The sequence below is a fragment of the Phycodurus eques genome, chromosome 17, assembly GCF_024500275.1.
Source record: "Phycodurus eques isolate BA_2022a chromosome 17, UOR_Pequ_1.1, whole genome shotgun sequence".
NCBI classification, from domain to species: domain Eukaryota; kingdom Metazoa; phylum Chordata; class Actinopteri; order Syngnathiformes; family Syngnathidae; genus Phycodurus; species Phycodurus eques.
The window spans coordinates 12750659-12767831 of record NC_084541.1 but is presented as its reverse complement, the minus strand read 5'-3'; the positions used below and the strand labels follow the sequence as shown (position 1 = coordinate 12767831).

The 17173-nt window shown below is 42.0% G+C and overlaps 6 protein-coding genes and 1 non-coding gene across 7 annotated transcripts; 4 read left to right on the top strand and 3 right to left on the bottom strand.

Moving 5' to 3' along the window:
• Positions 1-1015: 1015 nt before the first annotated feature.
• Positions 1016-2183, top strand: LOC133415645 (histone H1-like). Its single transcript, XM_061701849.1, has one exon. The coding sequence runs from the start codon at positions 1033-1035 to the stop codon at positions 1663-1665; it is 633 nt and encodes a 210-aa protein (XP_061557833.1). The 5' UTR covers positions 1016-1032; the 3' UTR covers positions 1666-2183.
• On the top strand, positions 2180-3334 carry LOC133415646 (histone H3-like). Its single transcript, XM_061701850.1, has one exon. The coding sequence runs from the start codon at positions 2609-2611 to the stop codon at positions 3017-3019; it is 411 nt and encodes a 136-aa protein (XP_061557834.1). The 5' UTR covers positions 2180-2608; the 3' UTR covers positions 3020-3334.
• A 682-nt stretch (positions 3335-4016) lies between these two features.
• On the top strand, positions 4017-4089 carry trnav-aac (transfer RNA valine (anticodon AAC)). The gene has a single exon. It is a non-coding gene; the product is annotated as a tRNA-Val (tRNA).
• A 371-nt stretch (positions 4090-4460) lies between these two features.
• LOC133415759 (histone H3-like) lies at positions 4461-4894 on the bottom strand. Its single transcript, XM_061702122.1, has one exon. It carries the CDS (start codon positions 4888-4890, stop codon positions 4480-4482), a length of 411 nt encoding a protein of 136 aa, XP_061558106.1. The 5' UTR covers positions 4891-4894; the 3' UTR covers positions 4461-4479.
• A 562-nt stretch (positions 4895-5456) lies between these two features.
• LOC133416129 (histone H1-like) lies at positions 5457-6106 on the bottom strand. Its single transcript, XM_061702804.1, has one exon. It carries the CDS (start codon positions 6092-6094, stop codon positions 5483-5485), a length of 612 nt encoding a protein of 203 aa, XP_061558788.1. The 5' UTR covers positions 6095-6106; the 3' UTR covers positions 5457-5482.
• Positions 6107-7758: 1652 nt separating this feature from the next.
• LOC133416085 (histone H4) lies at positions 7759-17034 on the bottom strand. The gene is made up of 3 exons (XM_061702732.1): positions 17012-17034; positions 9717-9726; positions 7759-8070 (listed from the first exon to the last, which is right to left on the bottom strand). Exon 3 carries the CDS (start codon positions 8068-8070, stop codon positions 7759-7761), a length of 312 nt encoding a protein of 103 aa, XP_061558716.1. The 5' UTR covers positions 9717-9726; positions 17012-17034.
• On the top strand, positions 10357-16830 carry ncf1 (neutrophil cytosolic factor 1). The gene is made up of 11 exons (XM_061702358.1): positions 10357-10457; positions 10566-10646; positions 10742-10817; positions 12379-12544; positions 12968-13020; positions 13523-13645; positions 13955-14062; positions 14129-14246; positions 14336-14449; positions 14919-15094; positions 16084-16830. The coding sequence occupies exons 1-11, from the start codon at positions 10386-10388 to the stop codon at positions 16248-16250; spliced, it is 1254 nt and encodes a 417-aa protein (XP_061558342.1). The 5' UTR covers positions 10357-10385; the 3' UTR covers positions 16251-16830.
• Positions 17035-17173: the final 139 nt, after the last annotated feature.

Genomic DNA, 17173 nt, shown 5'->3' with positions numbered 1-17173 from the left:
CTGTCCGCTTCCATTTTCCAATGTGCTGCACGCAAAAAACAGTTCATTTGCAAAAATAATGACATACACATTTTAGTTATGCCATTGGATCTGATTTAAACTGCTAGTATAGAAGCAAAACTCATTTTCCCTGCAAGACATTGTTAATCTGTTTTGAATCAATATTTTTGGAGTGGTTGTGAAACAGTCTATATTTGTCCTCCTGTCATATTTAATAAAGTCATTGACGCTTGCAACGCTTGTTAGACCATGATTATTTTTTAAATTAATATTATGTGATTCGAAATAAACAGTACATAAAATCAATTGACCTAAGGTGCTAAATTAAAATAACAAAAGCACATTGCAGTAAAGAGGAATTCGACGTTATTGTAGCTTTAGCGTTGGTGAATTGTGCTCCTGAAAAGAAAGCAGATGATCATTACAAGATTAGATTGTAAATAAATGATTCCAACATGTATTCCGATGAACAATATTTTACAAGTATTCATAAATGCACCTCTGGTAACCGACCAGGATCACCCCGAGAAACGCTGTGTTTGCTCCCGTCCCAATTTTCGCCGTTTAACGACAAAATCAAGCAGTTATTAACGTGGATTTGATTTTAATCCTCGCTCGGATGTCCCTTCTTTTGTGCGAAGTTGTATAGCGACGATCGCGACAAACCTTTACACGTTTTGATGACAAAATGTGACGAAAAGTGGCCGCGGACGTCGCCAAATGACGGACTACCGGAGAGGTTTCAAAGCTCTAGTATTAAAAACAGCTTGTCTTCGCCAAAAAATCTAAACTGAATAAAGGTAAGAGGGTTATGTCTCCTCTGGTGTAAAAAGTGTGGTGGGAGATGTTTATTTACGGCGTAGTTAGGGGCTAAAAAGTGGAAGAGAAAACACAAAAAGTGCGTCCACATTTCCCCCGGATTGCAGAGCGGAGGCTGGGTTGAGTCTCTACGGTTCTCATGTGCCTTATAAGTCCCGCCTCCTGCTCGCCTACTGACAACTTGTCTGGTAAGAGACAAAGCAAATATCAGAAATGGCAGAGACAGCACCATCCGCTGTTGGACAGTCCAAGTCCCCGGGAAAAGCAAAGAAGAAGCCGGCGAGCAAAGGTCAGAGGAGCGATGGGCCCAGCATTCCCAAGATGATCCTCGAGGTGATGGCTGAGTCCAAGGACCGAAAAGGCACCTCGGCGGCCGCGCTCAAGAAGGCTCTGGGGGTTAAAGGCTTGGACGTGGCCAAGTGCAACAAACGTATCAACACCGCCCTCGTTCGAGTGGTGGAAAAAGGCGCTCTGGTACAAACAAAGGGATCCGGCGCTTCTGGTTCCTTCAAGCTGGCTAAGAAGGAAGCGGCTGCCAAGCCTAAGGCAGACAAGAAGAAGAAGACATCCGCTGGCCAGAAGCCTGCCAAGAAAGTGATAAAGCCTAAAAAGGCTGGAGCAGCAGCGTCACCCGCCAAGAAGAAGAACCCTAAGAATTTTAAGAGGGTTGCGAACAAGTCTACTCCGAAGAAGTCCAAACCAGCAAGCAGTCCCAGCAAGACAGCAGCAAAAGCAAAACCAAAAGCCAAACCGGCCAAGATGGTGGCTAAGAAAACTAATAAAACTACTAATACGACCAAGGCCAAAGCGACCAAGAAGCCAGCGCCCAAGAAGACGAAGAAGTGAGCCAGTGGACTTTTACAAACCCTCAACCAACCAAAGGCTCTTTTAAGAGCCAATACTTACACTCAAGAGTAATTCCTTATTTCTTTATCTTATTACTATTATGAAGATGGGAAAAAAAAATATGGTTGCAAATACAAATGTGGTTCTCACTTGCAGCAGTTGCTGTTGTCGATATCTGTAAAATTGAATTCTGGCTAGTTAGAATGAAATTGTAGATCTCAAACAGGAGCTGCAGATAGTGGATATTGGCAGCTGAATAGTGGATATCTATAATTAGAAACCCCATACACATGAAGTTCAAAAAGTGAAGTCATGTGTCCTGAAATGAGAAATGAAGTCGCAGATGTCTAATTCAGTTTTGACTGGACAAAAAAACTCAATTATTTCGATTTGTCAACTCGACTACAATTACATCACAGAGATTGTGAATGTAAATTTCAACGATTCAAAATATAATTAGAACTAGTCAGACGAGTTGATATCTATCATGTTAATTCGTGAGTGTCAAGCCTACCGTTTAAATGTTAAGGAGGTAATCATACACTCGCATTTCTTTAAAAACGTCACAATTAGCACACCTACACTAATTTCTACTCCTAACGTTATTACCCACTTAAGAAACATGCTTATTTATACATTTAGATTCAAGTTTACATAAACTCTTCAATTTCCCTTTCACGCCCAAACACCCACTCGAGAGAAAAACAGCAGCCGTTTGAACGGCTGCGATTTCCCGCCCACGCTTTCATTGCTTTATTTCAAATTCCTCTCGTCCAATCGTCCGTCAGTTCTCATTTCAAATTCCTGTCGTCCAATCGTCCGTTAGCTAAGGACCGCGAGAGTCTCTTCGTTGGACCAATCAGCGTCGCCGTGGCGCTGCCGCTCTACTATAAAATCTGCCGCTCGCTAGCCCACTCATAGTGCAGTGTCGCATCTCGACCAAATGGCAAGAACGAAGCAGACAGCCCGTAAGTCCACCGGCGGAAAGGCTCCCAGGAAGCAGCTGGCCACCAAGGCCGCTCGTAAGAGCGCCCCGGCCACCGGCGGTGTCAAGAAACCTCACCGTTACAGGCCCGGCACCGTGGCTCTCAGGGAGATCCGCCGCTACCAGAAGTCCACCGAGCTCCTTATCCGCAAGCTGCCCTTCCAGCGTCTGGTTCGGGAGATCGCGCAGGACTTCAAGACTGACTTGCGCTTCCAGAGTTCCGCCGTGATGGCTTTGCAGGAGTCCAGCGAGGCTTACTTGGTCGGTCTGTTCGAAGATACCAACCTGTGTGCCATCCACGCCAAGCGGGTCACCATCATGCCCAAAGACATCCAGCTGGCCCGCCGCATTCGTGGAGAGAGGGCTTAAGTCACCACGGTCACGCCATCCAAACAACGGCTCTTTTAAGAGCCACCAATTCAGTCTAAAAGATCTATGCCGTTACGATAGTTTTGCTTTCCGGTTATTTTGGTCATTTCTTGCTTAATCGTGATTGAGTCTTGCATAGTCGAAGTATAATTCAGACTGTCCCATGCTGTTAAATGTTTTCTCTCATTTTCCTTCATATAGAAGCATTTGACTTTCAGCTCTTTTTACGTACACGATAGCTCGGTTACTTTGTGGGTGTGCGTTTTTATTTATTTTTTTCCTCCTACTACTAGTGGGTAAAACTACCGTTGAAAATGTGCTTTAATAAGCTTTCCCAATAAAGGTTGATTTTTGGGTGTTTCCGCTGTCAATGTTTATTTGCATTCCACCTCGCACCATTAAATCGTATTGAGACGTGCTGTTTTGATACGTTTAGATTCAAAATTCCATACTTCTCCCGGTATCCAGCAGATAGGCTCTACGTTTCAAATGGAAAAGAGCGCGAGCATTTCCTTACACTACTGGCTAATCTGTTTTCTGTGTACGTCAAATCACCAGGATTACGTCACTTCAAATTGGCCAATCGCGTGGAAGCAACGGCGCATGAAAATTTGCATACGCACGAATACCAAAACTGCATTGTACCCCAGTGAAAGTTCACTCAACGCTTGTAAGGGAGAAACTATACCTGAGCGGGTCAAAGAGGCCAAGAAAGGTTTAAAAAAGGTGTCTCAAAATCCACGAAACCCGGCTGGCGCAATACAAACAGGCGTTCCACCATTACCATTGTTCTTGTATGCCTGTGTAGTACTGATCGAGGTAAAATAAATAAAGGCGTCATAGTTGTAGAAGAGGGAGTTTCTCATTTTTTAAAATGGTAGTACTAATCAATCTTTACAGTAATATAAGGTTATAATTGTGTGTAATGTTTATCCAAAACAAATTTCATGAAAATTGTTGGTAATGAGTCTATATAAAAGCTCAAGTGGAAGTGAAGGTTTCCGTAGTGTAGTGGTTATCACGTTCGCCTAACACGCGAAAGGTCCCCGGTTCGAGACCGGGCGGAAACAACTTTTTTTTTTTTTTTAAACTTCTTTAAATCTGGTTCATCAAAAAAAGACGAGGTTGTTTAGGTAATAACTATACTAGTAAAACCCCCAGATTAGATGGTTTAACGACGGTCTTCCTAGAGAGGATACAAGTACACTGGGTTAACTTTAACCATGTATTTATTTACAAATGTATTTGTGTATAAAGATGAGCATCATATTGAAGACTACAAACACTTGACTAATGAATACTGAATGTATTTTTGTTAAAACAATTGAATAATATTCTAGAAAAAAAATAAATAAAAGGATGTGTGCAGTCGAAAGAACGCATCATGGGAGATCACTCCTTGAGACAGAGTCGGTGGCTCTTAAAAGAGCCGTTGTTTGGATAGAGTAAACTTGGGTGACTTAAGCTCTCTCTCCACGAATGCGGCGGGCCAGCTGGATGTCTTTGGGCATGATGGTGACCCGCTTGGCGTGGATGGCACACAGGTTGGTATCTTCGAACAGACCGACCAAGTAAGCCTCGCTGGACTCCTGCAAAGCCATCACGGCGGAACTCTGGAAGCGCAAGTCAGTCTTGAAGTCCTGCGCGATCTCCCGAACCAGACGCTGGAAGGGCAGTTTGCGGATAAGGAGCTCGGTGGACTTCTGGTAGCGGCGGATCTCTCTGAGAGCCACGGTGCCGGGCCTGTAACGGTGAGGTTTCTTGACACCGCCGGTGGCCGGGGCGCTCTTACGAGCGGCCTTGGTGGCCAGCTGCTTCCTGGGAGCCTTTCCGCCGGTGGACTTACGGGCTGTCTGCTTCGTTCTTGCCATTTGGTCGAGATGCTACACTGCACTATGAGTGTGCCAGCGAGCGGCAGATTTTATAGTAGAGCGGCAGCGCCACGGCGACGCTGATTGGTCCAACGAAGAGACTCTCGCGGTCCTTAGCTGACGGACGATTGGACGACAGGAATTTGAAATGAGACAATCCAAGTGTGAAAGAAATATATGAAATTTGTGGTCTTTTGTTATGTTTATATAAATGTCTCTATCCTTTCATTATGTTCGTTGTGTTAATGTGAATGACTATTTGGAAATGTGCAATTTCTTCTTTGGAAATACATGACTTTTAAAACAAAGGAGTGTGATTAGTGGGTTATTACGTTAAGAGTAAAACACAAAGTATTTACAGTGTCATTTTTTTGAGGGGGTTGGGGGGGGGGGTTATTGCTTCTGCAACGTTCAGCAAATGCTGCATTCTGAATTTCAAAATACCCATATTTTTTAAATGCATTAAGAATTGTCCAATTGTCATATTTGTTGTAATAAGGTGAAACAATTATGGAATTGCTCTAAAGTTGATGTGGTGGTGGCTCTTAAAAGAGCCGTTGGTTGGTTTTAAGATCGTAAAGTGTCAATTGTTTCACTTCTTGGCCTTTTTAGCTGCTGGCTTCTTTGCTGGTTTCTTGGCAGCCTTCTTTAACGCAGGTTTTTTTGCTTTCTTGGGGGTCTTGGCCTGAGGCTTTTTGGCCTTCGTTGCAGTCTTTCTTGGACTACTTACAGGCTTGGATTTCTTACCCGCGGGCTTCTTTGATTTCTTTGGTGACCTCTTAGCCACACCCTTCTTTGAGGGTGACTTCAACCTCTTGACGACAGCCGGTTGCTTCTTGGCAGCTGGTTTCTTCTTCTCTGGTTTGGGCTTAGGTTTAGGCTTAGACGCATTCCTCTTGGCCAACTTGAAGGAGCCAGACGCACCTACTCCGGTGGTTTGGACCAGAACCACTTTATCCACCAGACCGACCAAGGTGGCGTTGATGCGCTTATTCGTTTTCACCACGTCCAAACCTTTGGCTGCCAGAACCTTCTTGATCGCGGACACCGAGATGCCTTTGCGTTCCTGGGACTCGGCAATCACCTCGGTGATCTGCTGAGGGAGAGTCGGCCCATCGCTCCTCGGCGATCTGGTCCCGGGCTTCTTCTTTGCTTTCCCCGCGGACTTGGACGGTCCCGCTGCAGCTGGAGCTTCTTCTGCCATAGTGCTCTCTAGAACGTCTCGTCGAGGACAAATTGTCAAGCGTAGAGCAGGAGGCGGGACTTATAGGGCACATGAGAACCGTAGAGACTCAACCCAGCCGCCGCTCTGCAACTCGGACGGAATGTGGAGGCACTTTTTGTGTTTTCTCTTCCACTTTTCATGCCCAAGCTACGCCGTAAATAAACATTTCCCACCACACTTTTTACCCCAGAGGAGAGCTAACCCTCTTACCTTTAGACTCAGTTTATATTTGTCGGCACAGACAATCTGTTTTTGATACTAGAGCTCTCAAACCTCTCCGGTAGTCCGTCATTTGGCGACGTCCGCGGCCACTTTTCGTCACATTTTGTCCTCAAAACGTGTAAAATTGTGTCGTGATCGTCGCGATACAGCTTCGCACATTAGCAGAGACATCTGAGCGTGGATTCCTATCAAATATACGTCACTAGCTACTTGATTTCTTCGTTTATCGGCGAAAATTGGGACTGACGTAAACACAAGAGTTTCTTGCGGTGACCCGGGGGGTTTACAGACAACTCCAAGATGAGACGCGAAAGATTTTACGTTTATCAGTCGTTTGGATGCATTAAAAAATGGATGGACAACTTTAAAATGGTTTTGCTCTTTTGTGACACGTAACCAGTCTAATGTATTGTATTTCATCACGGGGTTCATTTGCAGTTTTCCTCTGAGATTTCTACACAATGGGTAGCTGTGTTTTCGTGAACATACAAATATACTGTTCAGTATAATGTGGTGGTTGTACATTACAAGTGTGTTGATTGAATTTGATTGACCTTTCATTGTCATTTTTTGCAACATTAATTACATTTTTTTTTTAAATTTGAAAGACACAAATTATTAAATTACCATTATCGCCTGTATCAAGACACAACTATAGGTGACAAGAGCCTTACAGTCCATGGCCCCCAAATTGTGAAATGCACTCTTCAATGAAGATTTTCCATATTGAAGTAACAGATCATTTTTGTAAGTTTCTGTATTTTATAGGTTTGACTCAGTGAGACCAAAGATCACTGGATTAGTTAATTATCCTCACACAATCCTTCACGTCCTCCCCATGACAGAGGAAACGTACTTCTGTACGCTGTACACATCAAATTATGTATATATTTTTGCAAATTAACATGCTATACAAATATCCATATTTATGACGCAATTTGTACACATCGACTTGCAATGGTCGTTAAGCATTCATACTATATTAAGATTTTCAAATAGTACATGATTGTTTTATAATTGTCAACATTTTTCATTTTGCAGTAACTACAAATATTGGGTGTCACATTGGACTATTACCACGTTAAATCTTTGTTTTCTTGCTTAGATTTGATTGAGATTATTTTACCCTAAATGCTGCACTTGTGAATGACATTTGCTTTGTTGGGTAATACAAGTGCACATTGATAGTTTAAGTATCAGTTCGGTGTAAAGCACTTAAGAGTACTGTTAAAAGTGCAATTTAAATGTAATTCTGTCTAAAGCTTCCATTTGATGTACCACAATCTAGTACCGTGCGTAGTTTCAATGCACGCCTGTGTAGCTGAACTGGATGCAGGAAATGGTTTGCTCTGTAAGACAAAGTGTGTGGCTCTTAGAAGAGCCGTTTTGTAGTCGGTTGGTTGGTCGCAGCCGTATGCTGTTTAACCGCCGAAGCCGTACAGGGTGCGGCCCTGCCTCTTGAGAGCATACACTACATCCATGGCGGTGACGGTCTTCCTCTTAGCGTGCTCGGTGTACGTGACGGCGTCGCGAATAACATTCTCCAGAAAGACTTTCAGAACACCCCTGGTCTCTTCGTAGATCAGGCCGGAGATACGCTTCACTCCGCCTCGACGAGCCAAACGCCTAATTGCAGGTTTGGTGATTCCCTGGATGTTGTCACGGAGAACTTTACGATGACGCTTAGCGCCACCCTTCCCGAGACCTTTACCGCCTTTGCCTCTTCCGCTCATCTTCGCTTTAAGTATGCAAACAAGTGTTTTTAAAACATGTGACTCAACAGCCGGACTGACTTCACTTTATTCTCAAACTGCGGACGTGTTAGAGCAACACGCTGTCGATTTGTCACTCCTCCCCCTCGCTCGTCTTACAGCTGTACGGCAACGTCATTAGGACAAACTAATGGAGACCGCGGCATTAAACCAGACGGCTTTAAATAACACTACACAGTCGGTACATAAATTTTTTTTACAAACAGTTTCACTCATACATACACACGAAAGAAATCGTCAATTCCACTTTGGAGCTGAAAATGTGTTTTTAAAAAATGCTTGAAAATATCTTTTATGGCACTCAACTTTGTGGTGGACAGTAAGGCAGTGTTCTCTACTGTCCTAAACACAATCAGAAGAACTGACCTACATTTATAACCTAAATGCTAACCGTTTCATGAATTGTAATGAATTTATTCCAGTGGTGGGAAGTAATGAAGTACAGTACAAGACTATGTGGCTGTACGTACTTCAGTCAATTATTCAGGTGCCTGTACTTTACTGGAGTATTTATTTTTCTGTCAACTTTGATGATTTTCTTTTTTTCTCAGTTCAAGCCCTAAGTTAATAAAAGAGGGGAACATTTTTATTTATTTATTTTACATTGTGGCAAGTTATCAAAAGAGCTAGCGTATATAATTGACACTAAAACTGATTTTTACGTTTTACTTTTGCACTTGTACACATGTTTTTGTTGTCCCAAGGTGCTATTGCATTGAGAAGAAGCTAATGTGCATGTGAAACGTTTAATGAGAGTCAATGGGTAAAGATTTGTGCACCACAGATCGGAAGCACGTCACAAAATCAGACAACAGAAATGAATGACACAACCTCATTCATTATTAAATATGTACTAATTATCCCGCTCATCCAAGAATAGATATATTGGTGCGTATATTTTGAAAATATTTGTATTTATCAATATTTGTATTAAATTTTTTGGCGGGGGTCTTCAGTGAAATTAACGTGATGACCACCGTGCGTGGTTGGGTGTAGACCAGCCGCCACTGGTTGGGATCTTTCCAAGGTTCTGGCCCATATTGGCTTGTTGCTAGATCTGGTTCTGTATCAGTTTTTTGGACAACCCAAGTGAGAACTCTTAACTGCTCACACCAGAAATCAACACCCGTCTTAAAAGTTTCACTTTTGACTATTTTTGTTTTTGTTTCAAGATTTGTGGTGGTAACAAAGGGAAGTTTCCCTGTGGTGTATTTCTTTCTTCCTCTTTATTCCTGTTGCGAAAACTTTGTATAAAACACATTTCAGTCCCTTGGAAGTCCCTTTTAAAGTTCACATGGGTGACACAAAAACGAAGGACATTCATGTGTGTGTGTGAGCAGTCCCAACTGGTGCGTGTAAGATGGACTCCACAGCCACAAAGGTGACCCTATAGTCTCGTTAGTGCAGTTCATTTTACAAGTGAAAGCAGTGTTTCGGTCAGCAGGAGTGGTTAGCTCATCTGCCTCACAGTCGAGAGGTTCTAGGTTCGAATCTCAGGTCAGGGCCTCCTGTGTGGAGTCTGTGGAGGCCCTGCTTCTCCTGCCAAAATTCAGTTGTGCCCTGCGATTGATTAGTGACCCATCCAGGGTGTACCCCTCATCTCTCACCAAAAGTCTTCTCTGTACCCTGCGACTGACAGGCGGAAAGTCCAGGGTGTACCCTGCTTCGGTCACTAAAAGTCAACTGTGCCCTGCGACAGATTGTCTGCCAGTCCAGATTCTACCTCACTTTTCCCGCTAATAGTTAGCCGTACCGTACCATTGATTGGTATTTGGTTCGGATTGTACCCCGCTTCTCTCGCTAATAGTTAGCCGTACCCTCTGAATAACTTGCAAACAGTCCAGTTTGTACCCTGTTTCTCTCCCCAAACGTCAGCTGTACCCTGCGATTGACTGGCAGACAGTCCAGGGTGCAACGCAATTCTGCTCACCAACAGTCAGCTGTGCCCTGCAATTGACTGTCAGCCAGTCAAGGTTGTATCCAACTTCTCTCACCAAAAGTAAGCTTGGATAGGCTCCAGCTCTCCTATGACCCTAATGACAGATTAGCACTATTTAAAAATAAATAAATAAAAAATGACAGTGGAAAAGCATGGGTTTCATTATCTTTTTGACAAGGTAAATAAAATAAAGAGGAACTAACATTTGCAGTGTTGATGACACAACAGACGCACACACACACACACACACACACACACACACACACGAACACACACGCACACGAATACATATAAGGTCTCAGCAGCCTCACATCAGTTGGTCTTCATCCGTCCCAACATGGAGGAAGTCTACATCCGACACGTGAAGTTGCTCGGCTTCGAGAAACGCTTTTACCCAAGTCAGCACTATGTGAGGCTCCAAAAATTGCTTGACATTATTTTTTTTGTTTTCATCATAAGCAACTTCAGTTCGCTTTAATATTGTTTCTATGTTTTATTTTATTTTTTTATTTTTTAGGTCTACATGCTGATGGTGAAGTGGACCGACCTCTCGGAGAAACTGATTTTCAGGACATACCCTGAAATCTACACTTTCCATGTGAGTGTCTTTTTTTTAAATATTTTTTTTTTAAGTCTGGATTAAATGCTTTCGCTTTTCCTGGACATTCAGTAAAGCAGATCTCTCGTTCTCAGAGATCCCTGAAAGATATGTTTCCTATCGAAGCCGGCCAAATAGAAAGGAGGGATCGAATCATTCCATCGTTGCCAGGTAAAACGTGATTCGTCACATTACTTAGATATTTATCTTTTTCATCTGCTATACAACGTGTATGTTTTAAGACGAGTGGGTGCTTATGGCCACGTTATTTCAAGTGAAGGATTTTATATCAGGAAGCACCTGCGTGTCAACACATTGACTTCTCTTTTTTTTTTTTTTTTTTTTGCTGTTTATTGAGCCAAGGCACCAGAAGTGGGGAAATATCATTGAAATCATACCAAAACCAGGCTTTTCACCAACTTGTGCACAAATTGATTGCAGCGCTTCCTCTCACAAAAGGTTGTGCAATAAAAGACAATAACCTTGTTGTACATTCTGTTTTAATTCTTACCAATAGCATCTACACAGTCGAACTGGTTGACTTCCAATTAGTTTTTGATTAAAACTTAAATTTAAAACGAGCAAAACTAAAACTACTTCCTTTTTGGACGGGAGTTACATTTACATTCTTTAAGTGAAAAAAATAAGGTTAAGCACTGTATCATTTAAAATAAATAAATAAATAAAGCCAAAATGCAATCAAACTAGTTTCACTGTATTATACAAGTGACATTTTGAGTAACACAACATTTCTAAGGGGGGGGAAATATTGTAGACGAGACAGGACAAGCACTTTAAGAATATTGAGAGATACAATTGAATACTTAAATGTAAAGAGACAGTTCAAATACAAGCTGATGGCTCTTCGAAGTGTCTGCCGATTTCTCCTCAGGCGAGGTCATATGTACACAGACATGAACAGGCAGTTAGTGATAATACAATATCAGAGAGAGAGAGTGAGGAACAAGGTATATTTTATTATCCTCATCCTACATTGTATAAGTGCAAAGGCATACAGTATATTTTCTAACCCTAGTGTAAAAAAGAAGTTGCACACTGTATAATAAAAAAAAAAATAAAAAATATATATATATATATATATATATATATATATATATATATATATATATATATATATATTTATTTATTTATTTATTTATTTATTTATTTATTTATTAAAGCTGGCGGCACGGTGGGCGACTGGTTAGAGCGTCAGCCTCACAGTTCTGAGGACCCGGGTTCAATCCCCGGCCCCGGCTGTGTGGAGTTTGCATGTTCTCCCCGTGCCTGCGTGGGTTTTCTCCGGGCACTCCGGTTTCCTCCCCCATCCCAAAAACATGCATTAATTCGAGACTCTAAATTGCCCTTAGGTGTGAATGTGAGTGCGGATGGTTGTTTGTTTGTATGTGCCCTGCGATTGGCTGGCAACCAGTTCAGGGTGTACCCCGCCTCCTGCCCGATGACAGCTGGGATGGGCTCCAGCACGCCCGCGACCCTAGTGAGGAGAAGTGGGCTGGATGGATGGATATTAAAGCTAAAATTAAGTAAACCTACTCAACCCATTTTCATAGGCAATGTTTGGAGTTGTAACATTGTTAATTGTCATTAAATGTAGAAAGAATTCAAGGACTGTATAATAAAACAAAATTCAAGCTAAAACAAAGTAAAAGTACTCATCCTTTGTCCAGGCGATGGTTTTGAATAACATTTGACCATCCATTGTGTCTCCCAGCACCGCGGTGGGTGGAGAGCCAAAGGTCTCGGGAAAGCAAGCAGAGCACGTTGACCGAGTACTGCCTGTCGCTCATCGCGCTGCCGCCGCACATCTCGCGCTGTGCGCACCTCAACGTCTTCTTCAAAGTGCGAAAAGAGGACGAAAATCCACCGGCTCCAAACACGTCAGTGGCCGCATTCAACGCTCGCCTTCATGTCATAGGCCCTGAAACTGTATTGTACTCAGATTAGTTCAAATGTTAATAAAAAATAAAAATAAAAAAAAGCAACTAACTAACTAACTGTGATTAAACCATAACATTGCATTAGTTACACTTTGAGGGCATCAGTTTTTGTGTGATCGTACTCACTCACTCAACTAATTAACTAATTAACCGTTATGTATTGAGATAAACTTGTACAGTAGAGTTAATTCTCACGCGGCTATATTTTCCCCAACAATCGAGTTCATCTCGACTTACTTCATCCCAATTAAATGCCACATTGTGGGTTTCAAATAAGTCAACCGACAGATGACATATGACTAACACACACGCAACGTTAAAAAAAGAAGTAATTTTTCTGTTCCCCTCCCATTTTCTGTTCAGAGGGAAAAAAAGTGAAATCTTCTTGGAGACCAAAGTCAGCAACAACATATCTGGTAAGAGTCTTCAAATGTTGAGTAAACGCTACGAAGGAAGAGTTTTTTTGTTTGTTTGTTCATTTGTTTGTTAATTAGTTTATTTCTTTCTTTCTTTCTTTTCTGTGGCATTTGGATTGTTGTGATGTGTTTTGTGCAGCATTATAAAATATTATGCGAAAGGGGCACATTTTTTCTTTTGGTTCAAGGACATCAAATTTGAAAGCTTTTTCAGTTGTAGTCATATTTTTTTAATAATATAAACAAAGTAAAAGTAAAAAGTGTTTGGTTTTGCATTATTTCCATATTTACAGATTTAATGGAGTTGAAGTCTTAACAATCGCAGTCTTTATTGTACCCGTTTATTACATAATAAAATAATTTGTGATGATATAATACTTATTAGTAATAATGTGAACAATATGAATAATGTTTGCTTGATTTTAAGCAAAGTAAATATGAATACAGTGATTATTTGACATGTATCAACCTCTTTAAACATGGTGCCTACCCCCCTCCTCAGAGATTTCTGGGCCCATCATACTGGACTCGTACAGAGTGATCGCAGACTTCACCAAGACGTCCAAACACGAGCTTAACCTGCGCACAGGAGACTTGGTGGAAATCGTGGAGAAAAAACAGAATGGTAAGAATCTCGAAAGCTCAAAAACAAAACATGGACTTTCACCGCATTTGTCCCCAAAAGATGTTGCTACAGTTACACCTGCATGCCTTTGACTGGTTGAGAAAGATTTTCCATTGCTAACTAACCGTTTCAGCTGAACGTCAACATAGATCGGAAGCATAATTTTTGCATTATATTAGACAGGTAGCTAGCTAACTAACTAACCAACCAGAGGTGATCAAACCATAATGACATTTAGCCTTGCGTACTGGGTGAAGTAGAACATATCGTTAACCTTTACGAACTAAAACCATTGTTTTTTGCATTCAGGCTGGTGGTTCTGCCAGTGTGAGACTAAACGAGGTTGGGCTCCTGCCACCTACCTGGAACCCCTTGACGGACCTGAGGAGGCAGAGGATGTGGAGCCAAATTATGAAGGTAAGGAAAAAGGGAATCATTTTGTCTTAAGATATGACTTTGTTTGATAACATTTTGTCCCTGAAGGAGAATTGCACGTAACAGTCCGAGCCTATAAGGCGGAGACGGACGATGAGATCTCACTGGAAATGGGAGAAACCATTGAGGTCATTCACAAGCTTTTGGACGGCTGGTGGGTTGTCAGGTATATAAGTCGCTGCTTCACTTGTAAAAATAATTATACTCTTTGAGTCGTTTTCCTGGAATATATCTTCTTTTTCTTGTTTTGCTCAGGAAAGGCGAGGAAACCGGCCACTTCCCCTCCATGTTCCTGCACAAAGCAGGCAAAGGAGCCAAATATGAATATGACGCCAAGCAACCGCAGGGACAGAAACCTCCTCCTCGCAGGTCCATTATAAAGATGATCGTTCTTATACTGTGAAGAGCACGGACACGAATTGGGTTGCAAAGTTGCAAACTTTCCATGCATGAGAATAAATGTTACTAAACCAGGAATTTACAACATCCACGGTTGGATCGCTGCGAGAGTGAGGTGAAAAAAAAAAGAAACAATTAAGGGACTGTAATGCCCTCGCATCTGGGGTAGGAGATTACATGGATGTCTGCTTATGAGAAAACAAAAATGTTTATTTTTATGCTTGAATATGTTATCTTTACATTTGATTATCCTCAATTCCCATAGAAATTTACTGGAAGCCTTCCTCAAATTCACCCATAATTTCCCACACCTTTGGAACTCCAGGCGTGAATAGTGAAAATGAGTACTGGAAAGAAAAATTAAGAGTTCACAAATGGGGCGAGGGGTGTATCCCATATTTAAAGCACAAAAACAATCAATTGTTTATTTTCTCTCCAGGTCCACCATTAAGAATGTCAAGAGCATCCACGAGCGAGCCCGACAGAGCCTCAGCCAGGAAGCCTACCGCAGGAACAGCCGCCGATACCTGCAGCAGAAGGGCGGACGCCCCACCGCCTCACCCCGGAAATCCAAGATCCCGGAAAATTCGCCCTTGAGGGAGCGGAAAAATCTAGGTAGGAGCAATACGATTACTTTTTTCCCAGTTGGAAATAAGGGAAACAGAAATACAGTGTTATACTGTATAGGGACAGAGTCCTGCCGTGAAAACGTGAAACGAGAAACTGACACTTTCCCCCGCCCGCCCCGAAAAAAGGTTTACAATTGCCTATCGGTGCAAAATGCTGGCAGCAAAGTACTACTTTTGGCTATGGCCTGGCAAAATGGAGCTCCACCCCTCCAATAAACATGCATCATTGGGATCAAAATGCTACAGGATGGCGCCAAAGCAAGATTTAAATATGATAGAGCACTCTACAGTGGTGTCTTGACATACAAGTGACTCGACTTGCATTATTTTCTTTATTTTTTTATTGTTGTTTGGATGTGACTCAACTCACTTCACAATACGCAGCGGTTTGGGGCCATAGAATTTGTGAACAATTCTTCAAAAAACAGTCTTCAAGTTTACACTTTACTGTAAAAGTAAACATCGAAGAAAGGGAATTATACATTGTCTCTAAAAGGCCACTGTATTAATGCTAACACAATGAGAAACTCTAGTGATGGGCTAACGAATAGCATCCATGTTGCGGTGTTATAACCCTTCAAGCAACTGGTATTGGAAAATAAATGGTGCAGCAACACACATAGAAGGACACTATAACAGTACTAACGGTCATCGTTTTATCCTCTGCTAAGAACAACGTTAGTTGTAAGTCAGCATCCACAACGTTAGTTGTTCTTCACAAGGAACAAATTAAACACATCTCAAGGCACAACTGCATAGTAATAAGGAATATTTTTCAAAATGTGTGTTTTAATAAGTGTGTTTAAATACGTTTAAGCATGTGGGAGAGGTAAAACCATGTTTCCCCTGTCGCAGGTAGGTTTGGAACGTATCCCCTGCGACAAACGGGGGTTCACTGTATACTGTATGTGTGATTTTTCTGAAAGTATTGTTCCTATCAATTTTGTGGTGATGATTCACATCCGTGTCCCACAGGGAACATTCCTGAGCAACGGAGCTTCAGTTCCGGGAGCAAGCTGAAGCCAGAGGCCCCGGTGATCCCGCCGCGACCGAGCCCCGAGCTCATCCTGGAACGCTGCACCGAAAACACCCGCAAAAAAGTCAGCATCCGCAACGCCGGAAGCAGAAGCAACAGCAGCTAGTGTGGAACCTCAGCTGGCGTCCCCCAAGGTTCCCCCATGCGCCTCCCACCGCTCCTACAAGTTATCTCCTCTTGAGCTAATTTATTTAATGCTCCCTCAGTTGTGGTGAAGCATTCATGATTGTTAAGTTATTGGTGAATCCTCCCATTTTATAATTTTTTTGTTTAAAAAACTACATGAAAATTGTAAATAAATTACAGTTCACAGTGATTCCCAAACTTGCGCAAGATTCTTAGCAATCATCCAACTTCATTGATTTGGACCCAATATTATAAACAATGTATCTTTTTTCAACTCTATACTATGCCAGCAATGTATAGTGACAGGCAGAACGACTGAATGCTCTTCCACTAAATGGCAAAAGGTACAATAAACCTAACCGAACTGGTATTTTTGTGGTACTTTTGGTGTGCTAAGGCATTTTCCCTACATGTAAAATATGTGCCCTGGCAAAGCAAAGGTTGGGAAACACAGTGGATGACACCATATTATTGCAAAAAGCTTTGCCCTTTAAGCTGCAGTCTCTGCCGCACCTTTCTCAGTTGCTCCTGTTGCAAAATAACGTCAATAAAGTCGCCATTGTTCCTGAAAACGTGTTCAAGCATGAATATACACTACTCACAAAAACAAGTTCCAGATATTCAGATGAAATTTCTGGCTGAACCTAAAATGATCTTATAACCATGACAGGTGAAGTTAATTTGAACTACTCTTAGCATTTGAATGCCCAACTGTTCAATGTTTCAGTAGTTTTGCACAACGTGCTGTTCTCAAACAAGGATTTCCTAGTTCGTCCACTTATATCCCTTTCTGTGATACTTCCAGTCCCTCTGTGTTGCAGTTATCAGGCATTTCAGGCTCGTATTGAAATTTCACCGAAAAGACCAATACCCCTAACTTGTTGTTAGAAGTGTAAGAGGGGG

Excerpts from the sequence above, each read along its gene's own strand:
- LOC133415645 (XM_061701849.1), top strand. The coding sequence starts at position 1,033 with ATGGCAGAGACAGCACCATCCGCTGTTGGACAGTCCAAGTCCCCGGGA.
- LOC133415646 (XM_061701850.1), top strand. The coding sequence starts at position 2,609 with ATGGCAAGAACGAAGCAGACAGCCCGTAAGTCCACCGGCGGAAAGGCT.
- LOC133415759 (XM_061702122.1), bottom strand. The coding sequence starts at position 4,890 with ATGGCAAGAACGAAGCAGACAGCCCGTAAGTCCACCGGCGGAAAGGCT.
- LOC133416129 (XM_061702804.1), bottom strand. The coding sequence starts at position 6,094 with ATGGCAGAAGAAGCTCCAGCTGCAGCGGGACCGTCCAAGTCCGCGGGG.
- LOC133416085 (XM_061702732.1), bottom strand. The coding sequence starts at position 8,070 with ATGAGCGGAAGAGGCAAAGGCGGTAAAGGTCTCGGGAAGGGTGGCGCT.
- ncf1 (XM_061702358.1), top strand. The coding sequence starts at position 10,386 with ATGGAGGAAGTCTACATCCGACACGTGAAGTTGCTCGGCTTCGAGAAA. Across the intron at positions 10,458-10,565 it reads TTTACCCAAGTCAGCACTAT|GTCTACATGCTGATGGTGAA; the intron begins GTGAGGCTCCAA and ends TTTATTTTTTAG. Across the intron at positions 14,063-14,128 it reads TGTGGAGCCAAATTATGAAG|GAGAATTGCACGTAACAGTC; the intron begins GTAAGGAAAAAG and ends TTGTCCCTGAAG.